The 24446-nt window shown below is 34.9% G+C and overlaps 1 protein-coding gene across 1 annotated transcript in view; it reads left to right on the forward strand.

Moving 5' to 3' along the window:
• The first annotated feature begins 216 nt into the window (after positions 1-216).
• TMEM131 (transmembrane protein 131) overlaps positions 217-24446 on the forward strand; it is a 163237-nt gene continuing 139007 nt past the window's right edge. Inside the window, exons 1-3 of the mRNA XM_027856653.1 lie at positions 217-292; positions 3298-3359; positions 23007-23044. Coding sequence (XP_027712454.1) covers positions 217-292; positions 3298-3359; positions 23007-23044 — 176 coding nt within the window. The remainder of the gene's footprint in view (positions 293-3297; positions 3360-23006; positions 23045-24446) is intronic.

A 24446-nucleotide genomic window follows, 5' to 3' on the forward strand; every position in this document is an offset into this window, starting at 1 on the left:
CATTTTACAGATGAGGAACTGAGGTAGACAGGGTTAAGTGACTTTTCCAGGGTCACTCAGCTAGTAAGTGTTTAAAGCTAGATTTGAACTCAGGTAGACGAGTCTTCCTGACTCCAAGCTGGCATTCTATCCACTGTGCCACCTAGCTGCCCATTCTTTGTTTAGATGAGGAAATTAAGGCACTGAGAGGTTAAGTGACTTCCCCAGGAAGCAAGTATGAAGGGTTGGTGTTATGATTCAGACCTAGGTCAGTGCCCTTCTGCATTAGCTGCCTCTCACATCTACCGCAATGGTGACAAACACCAATATTACATATATGTCCCCTCTTTTTTTATGCCTCACGTGATACTAATAGAGGGCAGTTGGACAAAATAAATCTCCATTTATATCTTTCTTTTTCATTTTTAATTAATTTATTTTTAGTTTTCAACAATCATTTCAATAAGCTTTTGAGTTTTAAATTTTCTTCCCTTCCCTCCCCACCTCCCTCCCCAAGATGGCATGCAATCTGATATAGGCTCTACATGTACATTCCCATTCAACATATTTTCATGTTGGTCATGTTGTAAAGACATTTATGTCTTTCAAAGAATTTTTTATGACTTTGCAGAAGGCAGAGCCTTTTAATCTATTAAATATTTTATAGTACAGAAAAAATAAAGACTGGGGTTTTTTGTTTTGTACACCTTTTAGTCATTTGTGTGAGTAAAAAGATGCCATTTGCTGTAGAATATCATATATGAAAGCTCAATTCTTCCTTTCTCAAACCTATATTAAGAATGCTCTCCCTACATTTATTATAGCCACAAAAAATTTTGTGTATGTAAGAAAATAGACATATGGATTGGTACTTTATATTCTCTCTATAACCTTTTTTTCTTTTTTTTTTGTAACAATACTCAAATGGATCTGTATGTTCCTTCCAGTGATACAGATGGCAAATCATCTTTGTCTGCCCATCCTGTGCTATTGTTTTCCATGTGTTCCTACAAGTTTGCCACAAGGATCCACTCAATGTGAGGCACAGGATTTTCCCCAACCTTTTGGTGTCCTACCTTTTTGAAATTCCTTGAGAATGGATTCCTCTGTGCCCTCAAAATTCTGTTATCTCGTTATGTTCAGTACTTGGTTAAGTAGTTCTTTTATCTTTTGTTTGCTTTAGTTGTTTCTACTTCATTATGTAGTATATTAGGACCTGTAATATGTCAAAATATAGTGACCTCACAGTGTTTTATAGTGGAATGAGTTTTTTATAAAAATCTTCACTCATCTGTTACACTTTTCATATATTATCTTAACAGTTTAATCTTTAAATGCCCTTGGGAGATGGTATCAGTTGGAAGATTGGTTCAGCTTCCTGCCAACCTTTTCATAAATTTGGTTTTTGTGTCTGCTGTTTCTTTCTATTTTCTGAGGCAAAGTGTAGTTATCCACTGACCTCTTCCATAAGAATTTATTGATTAGTTTATATACGAAACTGCTGTTATCTTTGGCTCCCATATGTCTCTGTTGATTGAAATAGTTCCTAAACTTTCTCAATCTCTTCATTATGTCAACTAGCTTACATAGATTATAATTTCCTAAGGCAGTTTAACTAATGTTTGTATTTGTTCTTTTATTCTTTTCCTATTTTTCATCAATTGCTTGTTTAAGTTGGTTTAAATTATATATATTTTCTTCTCGCTTTTGTTCTTCTAGTTTGATATTTATTTTTATCTTTGCTTTAATAAGTTGGTGGTCTGACAACCCCAAGAACCAGTAATTTCTTGTTAAAATCAGTCTGCTTTTTATGATCTTATTTGATACTCAGAATGTGTAATGCTACTAGCCTTTGTACTTGAAGATATGTAGGTATAAGTTTTCTGTATAATTTATACTCTTGTTTTTTAACTCTTGAATCCTTTCCCAAATTTTTTTCTCCTTTTTAGCCTATTTTTGTTTTGAAGTCACTAAAATTAAGGTATATGCTGACTGGATCTGAAGACTCTTGACCTTCTTATAGAATTTCTTTTCCTCATCATCTACAACAGACATAAACTACAGTTATTTTCATGGTGGTCTTTTTGCAGATGCTTATGCTAGCACTGCAACATGAGGTGACCAAATGGCCCTTTACATGTTATTACCTTTGGACTCATGATAAAACCAACTCTTTCCCAAACCCCCTTTTTTTTTTTGGTCCCAGGACAAACTTGTGACCTTTTTTTCCCATTTAGTTGTCACTTCATTGTGGCTTCTTGCTTCATTTTCTGTATTTGAAAAACAAAATTGATACTTTTTTTTATACTGCTTAAATTTCCTTCTGTAACTTTTCCTCCCCACCTTCCCAAAGACCATTTCTTTTAACAAAGATTTTTTTTTTAAAGAAGAGGAAGAAAAAAACAATCTGCAAAACCTATCAATACATTGAAAAAATATGTAATGTTCACATTCACGGACCTTCCACCTTGGCAAATGAGTAAGGGGAAGTGTCTTCACATGTCTTTTCTTTGGAGCCATTCTTCTTTATAATTTTTTAGCATTTGCTTTCAGTTCTTTTATGATAGTTCTGTTTGCATTATTGTAATTGTTGTGTGTATTGTTTTCTTGGCTCTGTTTACTTTACTCTGCATCAGTTTATATAAATCTTTCCATGCTTCTCAGTATTCATCATAGTCACTGTTTCTTATGGCAGAGTAATATTCTAATACGTTCATCTATCTTAATCTGTTTAGTTAGTCTCTAATCTGTGGACATCTCCTTTCTTTCCAATTCTTTATTACCAAAAGTGCTTTCTGGTTTTATTTTCAGTGATGATGTCAAGATTAATTATGCTTTAATTCCTCCAGTAGAATGCTCAATTGTTGGCCCCTGTACAAGGATCTTACATTTAGTGTACCAGCAGCTGTTTAATATTTGTAGACAGCCAAAAAAAGGGAATTATTAGCGCCTCTTTTCTATCTTCATCAGTGCAGAATTGGAAGTTGACTGCATAGGACAAAAGATCATTTTGTAACTTTCTTTGTTTCATAGGTTGTCATTGCCAGAGTTAAAAAACTCATACGAAATTAGTCTTTACTTGTGAAGCCTGGTTGGTAGAAAGTTAAAATTAAAAATACTTATCATTGAGGTTGTACTATTATACTGGTTATATTATTGTATTAAATGGTTACAAACTGAATTAATTTTTATGTTCTGATGTTGAACCATCAAATAAAATCTATGTTTAGAATATGATTAAGTTTCTAGATTGTAATTATAAATTGACATTTAATTTGCATTCTTATGAATAAAATTCCCTTGTTTTTATTTTCACAGCATTCATTCAATCGGATAGCATAATAGAAGTGCTACGTTTTGATGATGGAGGACTTTTACAGGTAACAAATTCTACATTAAAATATTTTTAATTTGCTAATTTAGATGTTAATCTGTGGATATATATTTCCTTCCACATTCTTCTTTTGAAAAAATCAAAGTGGTTTCTCTGTTATACTTGTTTTTCAGACTTTTGAGGTTAAGCTTCAGATTTATGTAAAAGAGGCTTGGGAGAGATGAAAAAGAAATTTAGCAAATAACTTACTTAAGGAACTAGCTATATTAATTCTCATGAAGACAAAATGGTATGTTAAAAAGCAATAATTCATAGTGGAATTACTTTATGCATAAGCAACTTCCCATATAGCCTATGCAAAAAATTCTTAGCTAGAATTGTACTGTTAATTTTTATATTTGGGTGGCTTTGTGGCTATGAATGGTTAATTTTTACCTCAGTGTGATTTTATGCCTACACAGAGATTCTATTTCAGTAATTTTTCATGGAATGGAGGTAGGTAGCCTTAGCTTTTCAAAAACTAAGCTAGGTAAGTGTCAGTATTAGTCAAACTAGCAATAATTCTGACTATACTGTGGCCACCCTATGGGTCATCTTAGTGGAATATGAAAAGTTTTATTGCTACATGATTGGAAACCCCAAAAATCACAATAGGTGGATCCTGCCCAAATGAATTCGACCCAAGCCTTCTTTCAGCCAAAGACAAGGTTTATTAGAAAATCCATCATATTGGGCAGACTCTTAAGGAGTCTGAACATTCGTAAGCTATTGGCTAGATTTTAAGAATCCGAGCCCATATCTATATTCTTACTGTTAATGAAACTAGATGACCTATAGAAATTGCACTCAAAAGGATGGACGACTCACAGGTTTTTCTTGTAGAAGAGAATGAGTAAATTGGCAGGGTTGGTTTTATTGTGCCTCCAAAGTCAAATGATACAATTTCATGGGTGACTTGGTTACCTTGCTTTGCAATTTTGCCAAGCAAATTAGTAACTATGAAGATAATTTCAATGTAATGCATCCATATATATTGCAAAAGATGAAGATTGAGAGACATTCTATGACAAGCTTGAGTCTGGAAAAAAATCAAAGCTTTTATGAGGTATAGATGAGGAGGGATTGCATTTCAAACATGAGCGACATCCTGCATAATGTTATAAAGTTTAGAGATGGAGTGTGTTCAGTAAGGACAATTTGTCTGCAGTGTAACATGAAAGGAGGAGAAGGCTGGAAAGATAGGTAGGTGCCAGGTTGTGAAGAGTTTTGTGTGCAAAACAGGAATTTTTATTTGAGTATATAGGTGATCAAGAACGAGTGGAGTTGGATTACAATTACAGAACTTAAGTAAGAAATAACTGATTTCTAATGTGGAAATCATTTCATAACCAACTCTTCCTTGCAGTGAGCTATACTGGTGAGAACAGTGGTAAAATCAATAATGAATTAGAAAAAAGGATAATGATAAGAAGATACTACATGTAATTTGATATCATCTTCAAAAGAACTTATTATTCTAGACCTAAAAAAATGTAAAAGAAAAGACATTGATTCTATCATCATATCTTAAAGAATGTTAACCCATGCATTCATGTTTGTTATAGTAAAGGAGCTGAAAGAACCCAGAAATTGCTGAAGATAGCAAACTCACAATAGAAGAATGTAAATAAAGACAACGTAGTTTAGAGTATAAGGTTTTTGGTTTGGTTTTTTGTTTTTTGTTTTGTAAAACTATAAGGAAGAAGATTACTGAAGGTTACAAACAGTATCCCTATAAAAACAGTTAAAGATAGTTGAAGAAAACAAACCTGAAGATAGTTATGGCATTAGCTGTAGCTAAGCCTAATCACCAGCTAACATTTATAGAGGAACATAGAAGGTAACAAACATAAATAAAATGAGATAGGTCAGCCTTCGTTTTTGTGATGTTCTAATCTCATCAGCAAAGATAGTGGGGACCACTACCCTTGGACTTTTCCATGGTGGTATCTGCTGTGCTGGGTGAAGAAAGAACAATGACACTTAAATGAACCTAGGAGGTATGGCTGAACTTACAAAAATATCTATAGAAGAGATAATGCTAAAAGCAAAAGCTATTTACAGGTTCTTAAGGATTTATCTTCAAGATGTCCCAAAGATGGGATCTCAAAGATTCTGAAAGAGTGTAAAGGATCATGGTTGCTAATATTCTACCCAAAAAAAGGTTCCTGAAGAGACATTTTAAACTACCAACTCATATGCCATGTCAGTTTGTTGAGAGCAGTTACTGTTTTGCCTTTCGTTGTATCCTCAGTACTTAGCATGGTGCCAGGTATGTAGTAAGCTCCTAATAATAGATGTTTTTTTCACTAGCCATCAAAATTCCTATGAAAATAGCCTTTGTATGGGTGAAGAGCATTTTTGAAGAAAATATTTGATGAAACAAGCTGACTTTGATAGATGATTTTACATAGTAGACCACATGTTCACATCCACAGAGTGGACTGAAAGGGTAGTGAAAATTAGACCCCCTGATATGCCTATTCTTTTTACCAAAAAAGAATAAGAAGAAGAAAAAGGAGAAGAAGAAAGACAAAACCTTGACCACTTGATTTCATATAATTAAATATACCTTTAAAGGCTATCTTCAAGTAAGTTGTTATCACTACATTTTTTAATATCATCTGGAGAGACTTGAGGCAGGAGGATCAATTAGGAGACTGTTGTAATGGTCTGGGCAAGAGGTAATGAAGGTCAGAAGTTGTGTGGTGGCTGTGTGAATAGAGAAAAGGGGACAGATGTAAAATGTTTAGGAAAAATTGAAAATATTTGGGAATTAATTGGATATGTGGGGTGAGGGAAAGTGAGACATCAAAGATGACACCAAAGTCATGAGAACCCGGGTGACAGAAAAGATGGTGCTGTCCTCCACATTAATAAGGAAGGTTGAAAGAATAGTGGTTTTTTTAGGGAAAGACAGTATAATGAGAATTAGTGTGACTGATAATGTATCTCTGCCTGAACAATCTTTTGGAACTCACTCTGTTCAACCCAAATGAAAAGGGTTAGGAGAAAACAGTGTTGGTAGCTAGGTGGCACAGTGAATACAACACTTGGCCTTGAGTCAGGAAGACTGGCGTTCAAATCCTACCTCCAACACTTATAGTTGTATAACTCTGGGCAAGTCACGTAACCTCTATCTGCTTCAGTTTTCTCATCTATAAAATTGGGATAATGATAGCATCTACCTCTCAGAATTGTTGTGAAAATCAAATGAGATAATATTTGTAAAGTGCTTAGCATAGTGCCTGATACATAGTAAGCACTATATAAACATTAAGGATGAGGCAGCACTCTTATTCACAGGTCACTTCACCAGTTCAGGGTCTGCTGGAAAGTATTTGTGGCAGCCATCATATCTGATGGATTAAGGGTCAAGGGTCCAATTTTCCCAATGGCTACTGCACAGCTATTGCTGCATATACCTAGGAACCCTGAGGGGCCATAGTCTGGCTCTGAAGGCAGAAGGTTTAGAACAGGCACAGAAGAGGAAGTGGGGGGAGTCAGTGAGGGACTGTTAAGAGATTAAAGCAGGTGTAGTTATGTTGAAGACAAGCCCCGGGATTGACTGTCACAACAAGAATGGGGTGTGATTCATCTTTCCACTTTCTCTTAGTGAATTACACACCCCAAGATGTCAGTCTGTCAACAACCCTAGGGTAAGGGCATCCTCTCCCACCCTAGCTTCCATTTTGGAGAACATGGCCATAGGGACTAGCAAATTCCTATACTTTTTCAGTTCACAGTCCTTAACATCTTATATGCATATTCTAGGATGTCCAGATTACCTGAACTGAGCTTTCTTTGGGCTGTAGCTCAACAAATCAAAAGGTATGTTGCCTATCTGGTAACAGTGTTTTTTTTAAAGTTAGCAGTAGACTAAATGGGAATATATATTCCATTCAGGTAACCTCTATGTTGTCTGATATTTTGCTAGAATGGTGTGTCCTACTATAGGAATCATGTTCAGGTTAAGATAGATAAAATCTTGTGTGCTGGTGAAATTTTTTTACTGGAGGTAATCTATTAGGAGGAGCATCTAATCCCGGAACCTATAAACAATAGGTGTCAAAATCATATGATAAAGTATGTCAAGAACCTATGCTTTGCAGAGTGAAAGGTCAACTTAGCTGTTAGAATCAGGGACACTTGAGTTCAAATCTTTCCTCAGTCACTTTACTAGTTGTATGACCCTGGGCAAGCCAGTTGGTCAGTAAACATTTATCAAGTGCCTGCTATGTTCCTAGAGTGCTAAACTTCAGGAATACAAGTATGAAAAGGAAAGACAGTACCTGCCCTCAAGGAGCTTACGGTCTAGTGGAGGAAGATCATACACAAAAGGAAGCTGAAGAGCTGGGGGGAGGGAGGCTAGGGATGGATCTGGCACAGGGAGTGCAGAGAAATCAAAGGAGTGCAGCCACATGGAGCCATGGAGAGATGGCTGGCTTGGCCTCTATTTAAATGGAGGTTTTGGAACTTCCTTCAGCACCCTGCAATGAGAGGGGCAGAGGTACTGATGAAGAGGGAATGCCAAGCCATTTGATTCTGTCTTGCAGAAGGATGAAGTTCCCAAAGAGTAGGTTCCTGGGGGCATGATGGAAAAGTAAGAGGAACACAGCTTCTATTGTTCTATTATTATGTGGCCTCTATCAAGCAAGCAATCTATCTATCTATCTATCTATCTATCTATCTATCTATCCATCTATCCATCCATATATTTTTTCCCCTCCAACTACCCTAATACTGACGAAGGTTTCGTGAGTTACAAATATCATCTTTCCATGTAGGAATGTAAACAGTTCAATTTTAATAATGCACCCTTCCTCATCATTTCTTATAGCATAATTGTATTCCATTACCTTTATATACCACAGTTTGTTCAGCCATTCCCCAATTGATGGACATCCTCTCAATTTCCAATTCTTGGCCACCACGAAAAGAGCTGCCATAAATATTTTTGTACATGTGGGGCCTTTTCCCATTTGTATGATTTCTTCGGGATTCAGTCCTAAAAGTGGTATTGCTGAATCGAAGGTTGTGCACAGTTTTATAGCCCTTTGGGCATAGTTCCAAATTGCTCTCCAGAATGATTGGATCAGTTCACAACTCCACCAGCAATGCATTAGTGTTCCAATTTTGCCACATCTACTTCAATATTTATCATTTTCCTGTTTTGTCATTTTTAGCCAATCTGATATGTGTGATGTGGTACCTCAGAGTTGTTTTGTTTTCCATTTCTCTAATCAATAGTGATTTAGAGAATTTTTTCATATGATGATAGATAGCTTTAATTTCTTCATCTGAAAACTACCTGTTCGTATCCTTTGACCATTTTATCAATTGGGGGATGACTTGTGTTGTTATAAATTGACTCAGTTCTCTATATAGTTTAGAAATGAGGCCTTTATCAGAGAAACTGGTTGTAAAAATTCTTTCCCAGTTTTCTGCTTTCCTCCTAATATTGGTTGCATTGGCTTTGTGCAAAAACTTTTCAATTTAATGTAATCAAAATTATCCATTTTGCATTTCATAATGTTCTCTCTCTCTTGTTTGCTCATAAATTCTTCCCTTCTCCATAAATCTGGCAGGGAAACTATTCCTTGCTCTCCTAATTTGCTTATAGTGTCAGCCTTTATATCTAAATTCTGTACCCATTTTGACTTTATTTTGGTATATGGTATAAGATATTGGTCTATGCCAGTTTCTGCCATACTTTTTTCCAGTTTCCCCAGCAGTTTTTGTCAAATAGTGAGTTCTTATCCCAGAAGCTGGAGTCTTTGGGTTTATCAAACAGTAGATTACTATGGTCATTGACTACTGTGTCTTGCATACTTAACCTATTCCACTGATCCACCATTCTATTTCTTAGCCAGTACCAAGCAGTTTTGATGATTGCTGCTTTATAATAGAATTTAAGATCTGGTATGGCTAGGCCACCTTCCCTTGCGTTTCTTTTCATTAATTCCTTTGTTATTCTGAATCTTTTGTTCTTCCAGATGAATTTTGATGTTTCCTCTAACTCTGTAAAATAATTTTTTGGTTGTTTGATTGGTATGGCATTGAATAAATAATTAATTTAGGTAGAATTGTTGTTTTTATTATATTAGCTCGGCCTATACATGAGCAACTGATATTTTTCCAGTTATTTAGATTTGACTTTATTTGTGTGAAAAAGTGTTTTGTAATTGAGTTCTTATGGTTCCTGGGTTTGGCAGGTGGACTCCCAAATATTTTATAATATCAACAGTAACTTTAAATAGAATTTAGTAATATATAGAAATATTGGTGATTTATGTGGGTTTATTTTATATCCTGCAACTTTGCTACAGTTGTTAATTATTTCAAGTAGTTTTTCAGTTGATTCTCTAGGATTCTCTAACTATATCATCATATTATCTGCAAAGAGTGATAACTTTGTTTCTTCCTTGCCTATTCCAATTCCTTCAATTCCTTTTTCTTCTCTTATTGATACAGCTAACATTTCAGGTACCATATTGAATAACAGCAATGATAATGGACATCCTTGTTTTGTTCCCGATCTTACTGGAAATGTTTCTAGCTTATAGGATGGTTATTTTAAAAAGAAATAACGAAGCTGAGAGGAAAGGCGGTATGTTTTTTAGAAGAAGAAAGAGGTCTTAATTTTACTTTTGAACATATTATAAAGATGTCCAGGAGGCAGTGACAAAGGTGAGATTAGAGCTCAAGGGAGAGATTGTGGCTAAAGGAACGATACATTTAGAAGTAATCTTCTTAGACGTAATAATTGAAGCCAATTGAAAAATGGATGAAATCAGTAGGAGGAAGAGTGTAAAAAAAAGAGTAGGGGGAAAGCCTTCAACTTGTCATATATTGGATTTTCATTTAAGAAGCTCAGGGAAACCTTTATTTAATCTCTTTTGAATTGCAGAGGATAATAGTCTGGCTTCCACGATATTGATATTTATGTTATGGTCAGTGGTTGGGTAACCTTAACTAGGAAAATCGTTATCAAATCGACAAAAGTTCTATTCCATTTTGATGAACAATTTGTTCAAATAAAACATTTTGAATTATAAATGATAGCATTTATTTCCTTTTACATTGTTCAACCATAGCAGTAGCATTAGGCATCAAGTTACTTAAGCTTTAAGAATCATTTTGAGTTTGAAGCTATTTTCTTTAAAAAACATATTTTGTTAAAGGTGTGATTTCATGAGCACTAAAAACTGTAGTAGAAACATAAGAAGGATAGAGCTGGAGGAAACCATAGAGATTGTCTAGTAGCTTTTTCTCCTGTTTTGATGTTATATAGCAACAATAAATGATAATGTGATTTCAGCAGCTTGGGTAGTTCTTCCATTGTTGCAGATCACAGCCCTTCTGTGACTTGGTACATGGTCTTTAAGAGTTACTTTGGCCTAAAAATTCATCACCCTCTGGCCAATGTGGAAATGAACTCCTTTGACTTTAGCTAGGCTGGTCCTCAGACAGTAAACATAGTCTATCTGCCTGCCTGTCTCTGTCTGTCTCTGTCTCTTTCTGTCTCTGTCTCACACACACACACACACACACACACACACACAGTCACACTCACACTCACACACATACATAGTGACAATATTTGGTTCTTCTCTCTCTATTAAAAAAAAGAGGAACCAAACTCCTATTCTTAAATCTTCCTCACTCATCATCATTCTAGTGATGTTTAGAAATTTTTCACTTAAGAAGCAAAATAATTTTAAAAGGTTCTCTAGGCTTGCATCAGAGAGTAATTTCATTATTGGAACATTGGAAAATTCAGACCAGTTTTTGCTTTTTTTCCCCCTATGTTGCAAGTATTTTTAATATATATGCATACTAGATACATAGATATGTGTGCATACTATACATACACAAATATATGTGTAAGCTTTATCATATTTTGCATGTTTCTCATTACTTTGTGATTTCTTTATGTTAAATAATTAGTCCTGCCCTTTAATGGATTTTTTTTTCCATTTTGTAAATTTTGGGTAGGAAAAATACAGAATTGATTGAGGGATAGTTATGAAACTTCTCTGTTATGTGAAAAATGAAGGGAAGAGGTTTTTGATTTAGATGTTCTATCTGTCTCATCACATTTCTCAAAACAAAAACCAAATCTCTTACCCATCCAACTGCATGTGTTGATTCTTTAGTTACTTCCTCACTGATCCCCAACCAGGCAAGCCCTTTCCATGTTATGTGCCAGTCTTTTACCTTGAGTCTCTGGGCTGTTGTGTTCTAGAAATCACTAGGAGTACCAAAAGAAGACAGGCCAATCGATTTGAAATCTCTTTGTGTCTGTTATGCATCTATAAGGTAAGGAAATTAGACTGGGTGACTGAAGTTCCTACAGCTCCAGAATTCTGAAATGTTAGGTGACCTCTGAGCTCAGGATCAGAGGTTCTTTAGCTGTATTTGGAGAGAAAGATGTCAGACTTGCTGCATTAGAGTATTTATGACCTGAACTAAAAATAGCTAGCTTTTATACAGTACTTTAAGGTTTAAAAAGTATTATCTCAATTGAACCTCTCAACAGCCCTACAAAGTAGGTGCTGTTATTATCTTCATTTTATAAATAAAAAAATTGAGTCATGGAAAGACTAAGTGACTTGCCCAGGGTCAAACAGCTCATAAGTATCTGAGACTGGATTTGAACTCAGATTTTCCTGACTCCTAAATCCATCATTCTATTTACTGCACCACCTAGAAAGAATGTTTCTTTTTCTGATTTTTGCTAAACTCCCATATAATTTTGTGAATACAGTCCCAAATCTATTTTTACCTCTGCCTTTAGCAAATAAAGTCTGTTGTGGTTTCTAAATGGTAGGTAGACATAATTAGAAAAGTAAAATCTCCTCTACAAGGCACTGACTCAGAAACAATAAAGGATAAAGCAAGGGGTCAAGAGTTTGTATGACGTCAAATTATATTTAAAAAGAAAAAACTTATTAGTATTAGAGATCCATCCCCACACCTTTCTTCCCCCAATAGAACAGATTATAATGGAGGGAGATAGTAAATTCTCTATTACTAGAGGTCTTTGAGCAGAGGCTGGATGACAGTTTGTCAAAGAAATTTTTGCTTAGTTCTGTGTTGGATAAAACTGATGGCTATTTTGATTTTGATTTAGCTTCACTGTGACCTGTGATCCCAGACTTTTTTTTTTTAAGTGAGGCAGTTGGGGTTAAGTGCGTTGCCCAAGGTCACACAGCTAGTACGTGTCCAGTGTTTGGTCTGAGGCCGGATTTGAACTCAAGTCCTACTGACTTCAGGGCTGGTGCTCTATCCACTGCGCCACCTAGCTGCCCAATCCCAGACTTTTTGACTTTGACTACTGGTTTCAGTTATATTTGATACCACCTCTGGGGTATTCTCAGCTCTAAACTTGGGGATCTCTTGTACTACTGTGTTAAAATCAACCAGCAACATGGTAGTTCCAGATATCTAGAGTTCCATGATTATAACACTTAGCCTTCTAAGTCATCCAATGTGGAATCAAACCTTGAGTTCTAATATTTTTACCATCACTTTACGATATTATATTATTCTGCGGAAATTTGACTCTTTGACTATGAGATGCCTGTAATCTAGGGGAATGGTAGTTGGTCCCTAGACTATTAGACTCTTAATTATTATGCTCAAAAAACTCAAATGGATCTGAGATCTTATCAATGTGAAGGTTCCATCTAACAATACAAATTATAATCCATACATGCCTGCCCTCCCAATGAGAATCTTGACCATATCCTTCAGTGACTTTTCTATATAGGATCAACTCAATATTCTTGGCACCTTCTCTTGGTATTGTGAGTATACTAGTTCAGAGTCTCCATCAATTAACTTCCTCCCTCTTCCTTTCCTTTTTTCTCTCTCTTCTTTCTCCCAAGCCCATTTTCTTTCACAACTTTTTATTTATTTTAGAATATATTTTATTTTTAACTGGTTTCTAAGGACCAGCCTGGCTAAGTACAGAAAGAAATATCACTAGTAGGCCAGCCCCTGGGTTTTAAATTTTTTGAATATGGCAACCGTAAAACAAAGAAAAATACAAAATGTCACAACTTAACCAAGTATCTCTCCAGTTGTTTAAGTATGTATTTTGGCAAAGTTTTATAATTGTAACCCTATGTTGGTTGTATCTTTGTAGGTGTGTTTCTTGATATTGTATACATTCTGTAATTATTTTTAAAGAATTTCTTTTTCTGTTTCTGCTGGGTTTTGTTAGTAATATACAAAAAAGCCTGATAATTTTTGTGGGTTTATTTTATATCTAGCTACTTAAATGAATTTGTTGTTTCAGTTTTTTAGTTAAATCTTTAAGATTCTCTAAATAAGCCATATAATCTGCATGAAAGACTAATTTTCCTTCTCCTTTGCCTTTGCTTATTCCATAGATTTCTCATTCTTATCTTATTGCTATAGTTGGCATATTTAGAATTATATCAAATAATAGTGGTGACAATAATGGGATATTTTTGCTTTTTTCCATAATCTTATTGAAAAGACCTCTAGCATTTCTTCATTACAGAAAGTACTAGCTCTTGCTATGTGTGTTTTACCCTCTTTGCTAATATTTATTCAGTTATATCAATTTTATCTTGGTAGTCCTTAGGCATATTGTCCTTTTTCTTTCTCTGCTTTGTCTCTCTTTGATTTAGGGGTCAAGACCATAGTTGTATCATAGAAAAGAGTCATAGGTTTCCTTCTTTCCCTATTTTTGCAAGCATTATTTAGTATTAAAATTACTTGTTTTTTGAAATTTGATAGAATTTACTTGTAAACACTGGAAGCCAGCTCATCAATCCATCCTGTATCTTGCTGTACCCTGAGCTAGTGGAGGCAGTTTGACTTGGTCCCCACTGGTACCTCCTGCCCTGTTCCAGGGGTGTGGAGGCTCAGGTCCATCTGATCCTGAACTTTTTTGGTGGGAATCACTAAAGACTTGTTCAATATTTTTTATGGGATTAGGTTATATAAATTTTCTATTTCTTATTCTTCCAAACTATGGTTTGGTTTTTTTTAAATATGCATTTATCTATTTCATTTAAATTATCAATTTTGTTGGCATATAATTGGTCAACATAATTTCTAATGTTTGCTTCTTCTTTTATTATGAATTAACCTTTTTCATTTTTTACATTGGCAATTGATTTTATCCTTTTTAAAACCAAATTAGCTAATGGCTTATGTATTGTATTAACATTTCTTAAAAGCAGCTGCTATTTTATCAATTTCAGTGTGGTTTTTTGTTGTTTTACTTAAGTTTTGCTTATTTCTTCTATTTTAAAATTTGCTATTTTTGTGTTTAATAGACTTAGAAGCTCTGGAATTTGGTTTTAAAATACCTAGGTGTGATATGTTTATCACTTATAGTGTTTTAAGAGGTGACTGGTTCGTTCTTGATATTTTTACTTTGCCTTGGTTCTGATAAGTTCCCACTGATTTATGATTTTTTAAAATATGATATTCACATTTTTTATTTGGTCATGGTTTTCAGGAATTTCAGTGATTCTCAAATTCTTACTACTATAAACTATTTTTCTCTGTCATTTGTTTTTGAAAGTAAATACCTTAGAGTATACCCATAGAGTATACCCTTGGCTGTACTCATAGCCAAGATGGCAGAGTAAGGAAGGAAGTTGCCTCAACTCTCCCAAATTCACCTCTAAGCAACTATAAATAATGCCTTAAAATGAATTCTGGAGTGGCAGAATCAACAAAAGAATGTAATGAAATGGTTTTCCAGCCCAAAACAACTAAGAAAGTCAGTAGGAAAGGTCTGTCTCACTAAGGTAAAAGGAGAGCACAGTCCAATGCAGGCAGGCAGCACCCAGGCAAGCCAGTAATCAGGCCCTGAACCCCAGGACAACCTGGCAGTGAGGCCTTCCACCTCCCAGCAAGGTCCAGCTGTGAGGCCCTACAGGCCCCCCCCACACACAGCTGAGTGACAAGGCCTCATACTCATCCAGTCTTCAGTGCAACACAGTGGCAAGGCCCTGTGGGCCCCAGCACAGCCCAGCTTCTAGGCCCCACGACTCCCTGTGCAGCCAAGCAGCAAGGCTCCACAAACTTCAGAGCAGCCCAGGCCCATGTTGCAGGCCAGTAGCAAGGCCCTGTGACACCAACACAGCCAAGTGGCAAGGCCCTGTGGCCCCACTCAAAAAACTTGGGACAGTGCACCATCCAACCAACACAGAAGCAGAACCCAACTTTAACATGAAAGTCATGAAATGGATTGGAAGAGAAGCAAAAAAAAAACAAACAAAAAAGGACCTAACCATAGAAAACTACTGTGATGATGGGGAAGATCAAAATACAAACTCAGAAGACAATGTCAAATTGTCTACATGCAAAGCCTCAAAGAAAAATGTGAATTAGTCTCGAGCCCTCCCCCCCCAAAAAATGCTGAAAGAGCTAAAAAAGGAATTTAAAAATCAAATAAGAGAGGTAGAAGAAAAATTGGGAAAAGAAATGAGAGTGATGTAAGAGAATCATGAAATGAAAAAAATCAACAGCTTGGTAAAGGAAGCACCAAAAAATGGAAAACGAGATAGATTCACTGAAGAAAACAACTTTTTGTTTTGTTGTTTTGGGGTTTTTTTTTGCTAGGCAATGGGGTTGAGTGACTTACCCACAGTCACACAGCTAGTAAGTGTCAAGTGTCTGAGGTCGAATTTGAACTCAGGTCCTCCTGATGCCAGGACTGGTGCTCTAGCCATTGTGCCACCTAGCTGCTTCACAAGAAAACAACTTCTTGACAAGTAGAATTGGCCAAATATATAAGTAAGTAAAAAGCTCACTGAAGAAAATAAGTCCTTAAAAATTAGAACTGGACAAATGGAAGTTAATGGCTCTGTGAGACATCAAGAAACAACAAAACAAAATCAAAGGAATGGAAAAAAAACAGCAGAAAATGTGAAATATCTCATTGGAAAAACAGCTGACCTGGAAAATAGATCCAGGGAAGATAATTTAAGAATTATTAGACTACTTGAAAGCCATGATCAAAAAAAGAAAAAAAAACCTTAAACATCATATTTTAAGAAATTATCAAGGAAAACTGCCCTGATATTCTAGAACCAGAGGGTAAAATAGAAATTGAAAGAACCTACTGATCATCTCCTGAACGAGATCCCAAAATGAAAACTCCCTGGAAAATTATAGCCAACTTGCAGAATTCCCAGGTCAAGGAGAAAATACTACAAGCAGTCAGAAAGAAAAAATTTAAAAATTGTGGATCCACAGTCAAGATCACACAGAATTTAGCAGCTTCTACATTAAAGGATTGGAGGGCTTGTAACTCAGGTCTTCCTGACTCCAGGCCTAGCACTCTATCCACTACCCTACCTAGCTGCTCCTATATGTGAGTTACTGTTATCCTTATGGGAAAAATCAAATGTTTGAAGGATGACTTAGGTCCAGACTATGATATGCTGTTGGATAGACTGTGGTACAATAGAAAGAGTGCTGGTTATGGAGTCAAAAGACTTGCATTCAGATTCTGACTCTGCTACTTTATTACCTGTGTGACCTTAGACAAATCAATGGACATTTCTAGGCCTCTGTTTTCACATCCGCAAAATGAGGAAATTTGACTTGGTTGACCTTAAGGTCTCTTTTAGCTTTAAATCTATGATTCTAGAGCTGCATATTAATGAGTTGGGCCCAGAATTCAACAGAAATTGGTGAACAGCCTGTATTGGTTTTTGGAAATTGTCAAGTTCTTTTCATCATTCTAAACTTCTCCCTGAAGCCAAGTCCCATCTTCTTAATACCAGAGTTCTTCCATTGATAATTATAGATGTATTAATGGAACACATACGTCCCTAAAGAAAAAAAGATGAAGATTGTCTAAAGGGCGATTGATAGGCACCTGTGAGAAGGCTGGAACGTATTATAAAAGAGTTATGTCAGTGGATGTAGTGCTGACCTCGAGTTCTAGGAATACTGGAGAACTTGGCCTCAATTACTGTCATTAGCTGTGTGACCTTGGACAAGTCATTTAATCTCTATTTGCCTCAGTTTCCTTATCTGTAAAATTGGGATAATAATAGCACATAACTCCCAGGGTTGTTGTGAGGGTAAAATGAGATAATATTTGTAAAATAAGAACACTCTTCTACCAATCCTACTTAGAATCCAAATGCTTCTAAATGTTCTGAAGTATATAGTAGTACCTCCCCGCAAAAAGAACTCCAATACCTTCATCCTCTATACTATTAAAGAACAAGTACTTAGGATCTTTAGTTGAACATATAAAAAATTTATTTGAATCTTTGCAGTTTGGCTGATTTGAACAGCTCCCTATTCCTTGCATCTGTTGCATTTCAAAGATAAATTGAGGTCCAGGGAAATTAAATCACTTCCTTCAAAATTATGTATAGCAAGTCCCAATGCATCATCTATAATACTGCAGCTTCTGAGAAATGAGAAATACATAGTACTTTTTATATATTTTTTCAAAATTCCCAGTATATCACTTTTAAGTATGCTATTTAAATATAACTATTTGTAATATATTAATTTATCATCTGTTACATGGATCAGAAATTACTTTGTGTTTTTTCACATGTTCCTTAAACTAGTATTCCACTTTGCATAATGTTATTGCTTAGGAAGGTATTATTTAGGATTATGTTATGTGAAAATTTCCAATTAGTATAGCTATTATTTTTAATGCACATTAAACTCAATTTTCTTTTATGAATTTAAAATAAAATTATGTACCTACAAATAAAATGAGCAATGTGGAGCATTGATATTAACAATAACAGTAATAGTATAGTGAGAACATTTGTTAAGTAGTGCCTTTGCTTATCAGCATGAGTAGGATGATGAAATGAGTAGCATGTTGAAATGATTCATGCCAACTGCAAGAAAGATATAGTGAAAATTTAAATTTAATTACTTTGATGAGCTTCAAATGTAAAAGTAGGTTTTTTAAAAGTGGAAAATAGTTTTTACCAGCTCTAATATATCATAGTATCTCCTATGGTGCTTTGGCCAATAATATTGTTTTTATATGTTAATATATTTTATTATTATTTATATAAAATCTTTCCACCAAAGCAGTTAAGATAGTGTTGCACATATACTTATTTTTAGTAGATATTTATCTAAAAGTGTCTACATGGAGAGAAATAACAAAAGCATGGTTTAATAGGGGGAAATAGAAACAATAATCTAAGGGTTTACTGAAGACCAGTCTTGCCATAATACATGAAAAGTAAGGCTGTTGTATCAGTTTGTACAACCTGTGTCCAGCTTATAAAACTATATGGAATGAAGAATACCGACGTATCTAGACTCAGACCTATTTTAACAGCAGGGTGTAGGGGGCTTGTGGTTTTAATTTTAATTTGTATGCTAATAGTGTCCTCAGAAATTATTAGGATACTTTGGGCAAATTAGCCTAATTTTGAACATGTACTTTACCTTGCCATAGAAGCATAGAATTTTTGAACTAGAAGAACCCTTGCAATTATCCAGTCAAACCATTCTCCTTTCATTTTTCAGTGAGGAAAAGAAGTTTATGGCAGAACTAGAACCTAGGTTGCCTGATTTACTTTTCAGAGCTCTTTTCATTATACTATACTGCTTTTAAGAATCACTCATTTCAATATCAAGATTTTTCCTTATATATGATACTGATTTTTTTATTAAAGAGGAAATTAATTTTGTTTCAGTAACATTAAAAAAAACTATTTCCAGTAAATGTCCTTGCCTAGTTACAGCCAACCTTATTAAGTCTCTTTGTAGTTATTTCCTTTTTAACAATAATACTATTTGTTGAAGTTATTCCTGTGCTTTTAATTTAGAATAAATATCCTTTATCCTGTTCTGACTTTGCAAATCAACTAACATTTACACACAAGTAGGAACAGTTACTGTGATGCATAAATGAATACACACTGAAGCCACTTTTAAAATGCTAGTGTTAGGTAACTAAAAAAATACAAGTTTATGACTTAAAGCCTATAGAAGATAGTGAGTTTTAAAGGATGGATAGGAATTCAGCAAGCGAATTGGGAGCTGAAGAATTTCCAGGCAGATGTTGGGAGCAAGAAGAGCAAAGAAATGGACCTGGGTGGGCCCAGGGCATTTTCTGGGGCAGAGAGTAAGTAGTACAGCTTGGCTGGAATATGTAATGCATAAGAGGGAGTAATATGAGATAAGGTAGGAGAGGTTAAGATTGTTAAAGGGCCTAAAATACCTCGTAAACTCTTCTGCTTAGCTTTTGTGGAATGTCCTTTGTTTTAATTGATATTTCTTTTTAATTAAAACATTTTTTTTCAATTTTCCAGCATTTATATTTCTCTTTCCCACTTCCTCCCTCAAAAAGGGAAACAAAAGTCTTGTTTCAAATAAGCATAGTCAAGCAAAGCAAATTTCTTTATTTTCTTTTGCCTAATTTTTAAGGCTGATTGTAAGCTTCTTGAGGGCAGGCACTGTTTTTGCTTTGTGTCCCCAGTGCTTAATACTATGTCTAGCACCATGTTAAGCACATTGATTTGTTGAATGATGAAACAGAAATGGCTAAGCAATGGCAAAGTCTCCTTTGCTGGAGTTGTATTCAAGCCATGCCCACCAACTGTGAATGTCCCCTAAGGCTTTGCCCTGGGCCCTCTTCTCCCTCTGTACTCTTCTTAATGATCATATCAGCTCCTGTGTATTAATCATTTCTGTATAAATGATCTTCAGATGTAGTTATCGAGCCCTACTCTGTCTTCTGACCTACAAACTTGCATGCCTATTGGACATCTCAAATTGGAAGTACTGTATTCATCTTAAATTTAACATGTCCAAAACTGAGCTTATAATTCTTCCCACTAAGTCCTCCATCCTTTCCTAACTTACCTATTACTGTTAGGGGCAGCAGTGCCCTCCCAGTCATGTAGTTTGTAACTACATGTTTGTAGTTTGTACGTGTAGTTTGTAACCTAGATGTCATTATCTTTCTCACAATCACCCTCTTCCCATATATAATCTATTGCCAAGTGCTATTGCTTCTGACTTCGCAACATCTTTCATATATACCATCTCTCCATAATATTGCCACCACCCTAGTGTAGGCCCCTTATTACTGCATGCCTAGACAATTGCAGTAACCTGCTATTTGGTCTCCCTGCCTCAAATCTCTTCCCCCTCTAAGTCTGTTCTTCATTCAGCTGTCAAATTGATCTTCCTAAAATGCAAATCTAACCATGTCACATATGACCTCCACTCCTATTCCATCAACTCCAGTTATTTTCTTTTGTCTCCAGGATCAAATATAAAATTATCTGGAATGTTGTACCTCCTCAAGTCTCTTGCTGCTTTCTCTGGCTTCTTTCAAGTCTCAGCTAAAATCCCACATTCTGCAAGAAATCTTTCCCAGACCTCCTTAATGCCATAGTGCCTTCCCTCTGAGCTTATCTCAAATTTACTCTTTATTTATTTTGTATGTAACATAATTATTTGCATGTTGTCACCTCCATTAGATTATAAACTCCTTGAGTACAGGGACTGTTTGCTTTTTTAGTGTTTCCAGTTCTGGGCATAGTGCCTAGCCCCATAAAAGCACTTTATAAGTGCTCATTCATTGATTTGTTGAATTATAAAAGAGAAAAGACTGTTCACCTGTTATCTCTCACTCTGGCTAAATGAATGCCCCACCTTCATTTCCAGTCATCTGTCTTTGATATGTTATATTCCTTTGATTAAATTATTTTTAGTAGTCCAAATCTCAATTTATCTATTTATGAAATGTGACCAATCTTGCTATTAGACAATTGCTTTATAGGTATTGTAGAATGGAGTTCAGATGAAAATTGTTGTCTCACAGAGTCAGCTTTGCCAATCATTATTGCTACTCACAAATAGAGGAGAATATCTGTTCACAGGGACAGTATTGCAAGTATGTAGCCTTTGTGCCAGGCTGCACTACACACTCACACACACACACACACACACACACACACACACACACACTCTCCCCCTCTCTCTTTCTTTTTCCCCTCCAAATATTAGGGTTATAGTTATTGATAATATATATTTTAAAAGTCCTAGTATAGCAAACATAACTGCCTTTTTGGAGTGTGTATTTTTAGGCCAGATGACCTGCATGGAATATGCACATAATAAAAACTCTACAAATTTTATTGATATCTTAAAATTTTTTTTCATAACTAGTCTTAGATTTAAAACAAAATAGGACAAGTCATAATTTACACAAGTTTTCATTTTGCACACAAATGGGTTGGACTAGATGAACTCTTAAGAGTTCCAATGTTGGAATTGTAGTTCTAGAGTTGGAAGGGACAGATGAAGAAAATGAGGGGTTTAGACTACATGTAATTTTGAGTAAAACCTGTTCAGATATCAGAGATTATGACATAAGACTAAAAAGAAATTTGTCAGGTTTTTAAAAGAATGATATTGAAACTTTTTACTTTATTTTTCTAGGGTTGGAGTTTTGCTTTGTTTTTGGTCTGTTTTCTTTTGCAGCATGGCTAATATGGAAATATGTTTAGCATGACTGTACATGTATAATATATAGCAAATGGTTTGTCTTCTCAAGGGAGGGGTAAAGGAAGAGAAAGAGGAGAGAATTTGGAATTCAACATTTTAAAAAACATGTTAAAAATTGTTTTTACAAGTAATTGAGAAAAAATCAGTTTAATTAAAAAAAAGAAGAAACTTGCATTGTCCCTTCAAAATAATCAATATGAAAGACTATTTAACTAATTATTGATTTCAGCAAACACTGGCTTCCCACAATATGAGACACTACTAGTCACTGAGGAATATAAAGACAAAATTAGACACATGCAAGGAGTTTCTTTACAGTAACTAAAGTGATTAATACACAAGATTATGAATTCACTCCTTATATAGCTTATAAAATGTGATTATGAAATAATATGGCATAAATAAATACTTCTGTAAATTAAAACGAGCATTTTCCTTAAGGTTTATTACCATTAGATTGTGGGTATGAGTAAAATTTTGATACCAGAGTAGCTTCGAACACATCAAAAATTCTTTTGAAATAACCTTTAGACCTTGTGTTTAATTTATTTGAATATCTTCAGTGGTAGAAAGTCTTTGAGGACAGATTGATTTTTGGAAATAGGCAGCTGTCCTTAAAACCAGAAATCTGGTCAGTGAGGGAAGGGTGGTGAAACTGAACACTGATGTTTTGGGTCAGAAATGTTATGAGGGTAATGAAATTGTTTATCTCATTTGACTTTGTAAACTAATTATGAAGGCAGTCAAAGAGAAGTTCCCCCCAAAAAAATGTTCTGAGTAGTGGTAGCCATATTGTAAAGTCTATAGGCTTTTAAGGTAACTTATTCATGTGTAATAGTACTCACTCATGTACACGTAATGTTTGTTAATATTAGTTTCCTATTTGTATGCTAATAATGTGAGCTGAAGTTTGTCTTTCACTCTAATTTTTATCTTGTAGTTTACCCTTCTGGGAGCTAAATTCATGACTTTGATAATTATGTAAAACATAAAGTATAATGTTAAACAATCATTTAAATTTATGCATAAAAGCAAGATTAAGATAAATTAGTACATCTTAAATAATCTGTATGTTTATTACATTATATTAAAATGTTATTTTCAATTCACTATCTTACTTATATTGTTCCTTTTACAGACTGAGACAATTGGACTCAATTCCTATCAGCAGAAAAGGTAAGAACTAAATATTAGAATTTCATTAAGCTTTTATTAGCACACTTTCGGATCCTTTTGGAAATCCACTGTTTTCTTTTTTTTTTTAAGAGAATAATATTATTTAACACTGCATCCGCACAGTGAGTGAAAAAAAAGTTTAAATGAGATGTATTATAAAGCCTTCTATTCCACACACACTCACATCTTTTGATTCACTATAAATATAGTTGTGTATAGATACAAAAGAAATTCTTCTGTGAAATGTTTTTAATGATTACAGTCAGATGGCACTTTTTTTTTTATGAGGTGCATCTTTATAATTCTCTAGTACTTGTTACTGACTACCATACATGTGAACAAAGAGCAGAGATTTGTAAGTAAGGAGAATTACACCTCAGTCGTGGCTCTTCTATTGATCTTGTTTGGGGAAAGCCATTTAACTTTCCGAGCCTGTTCTGTCTTCACATTTGTCTTTTCTTGTGGCTAGAAATCTTCTAATTTTCTATTACATCTGAATGTCAGAGTTTATTTTGCTGTTCTTCAAATTGTTGAACACATTTTGTTCCAGGTTTTTTTGTTTGTTTTTGGGGTTTTTTTTCATGACAAATAGTGTTCCTATCCTTTTTTTTTTGTATGTTTGGGACTTTTGTTAAGGTATAAACCTAGTAGTAGGACCTCTCAATTGGAGGGTATGAATAGTTTATTCTTTTTTTTTTTTTGAGAGGCAATTTGGGTTAAGGGACTTGCCCAAGGTCACATAGCTAGTAAGTGTCAAGTATGTGGTCTGAGGCCAGATTTGAACTTAGGTCCTCCTGACCTCAGGCACAGTGCTCTATTCACTGCACCACCTACCTGCCCCTACTTTATTAATTTTTAAAAAATAATTCCAAAGTTTTCCGTGACAGTTGTACCAATTCACAGCTCTACCAGGAATGGGTCAGTATGTCTTTCTTCCTATACCCCTTTCACCGTTTAATTTTCTCATCAAAGTTGATTAAATATTGCTTATTGGTTCCCATTTTCCAATCTGTCATACAATTAAGATGAACTAGTAACATTTGTATGTTCTTTTATAGTAATATGTTCCCTATGCATTTAGGGGTTCTATAATAGAAGACTAATCTGACTGAATGAATGAATAAAGCATGCATTAAGTACTTTACCGTGTACAAAGCCCTGTGCTAAGCCCTTGACAATACTATCTTTGAAAGATAGTCCTTGATCTCAAGAAAGAAGATTAGCTTCAGTCAGGTTTATTCCCTAAATAATGTACTTTAAGTTTCTCTTAACCTAGTTTTAATTTCTTAATTCATTTAAATTGTTTTTCTAATTCTGAAACATATTCTAAGTTATGAAATCTTGCCATCCTTTGTCATAAACCCTGAAATACTAGCTAATGGTTAATGCAAGCAAAAGTATG

This window comes from Vombatus ursinus, unplaced genomic scaffold, assembly GCF_900497805.2.
Source record: "Vombatus ursinus unplaced genomic scaffold, bare-nosed wombat genome assembly UNPS02011591.1, whole genome shotgun sequence".
In the NCBI taxonomy this organism is placed as follows: Eukaryota; Metazoa; Chordata; class Mammalia; order Diprotodontia; family Vombatidae; genus Vombatus; species Vombatus ursinus.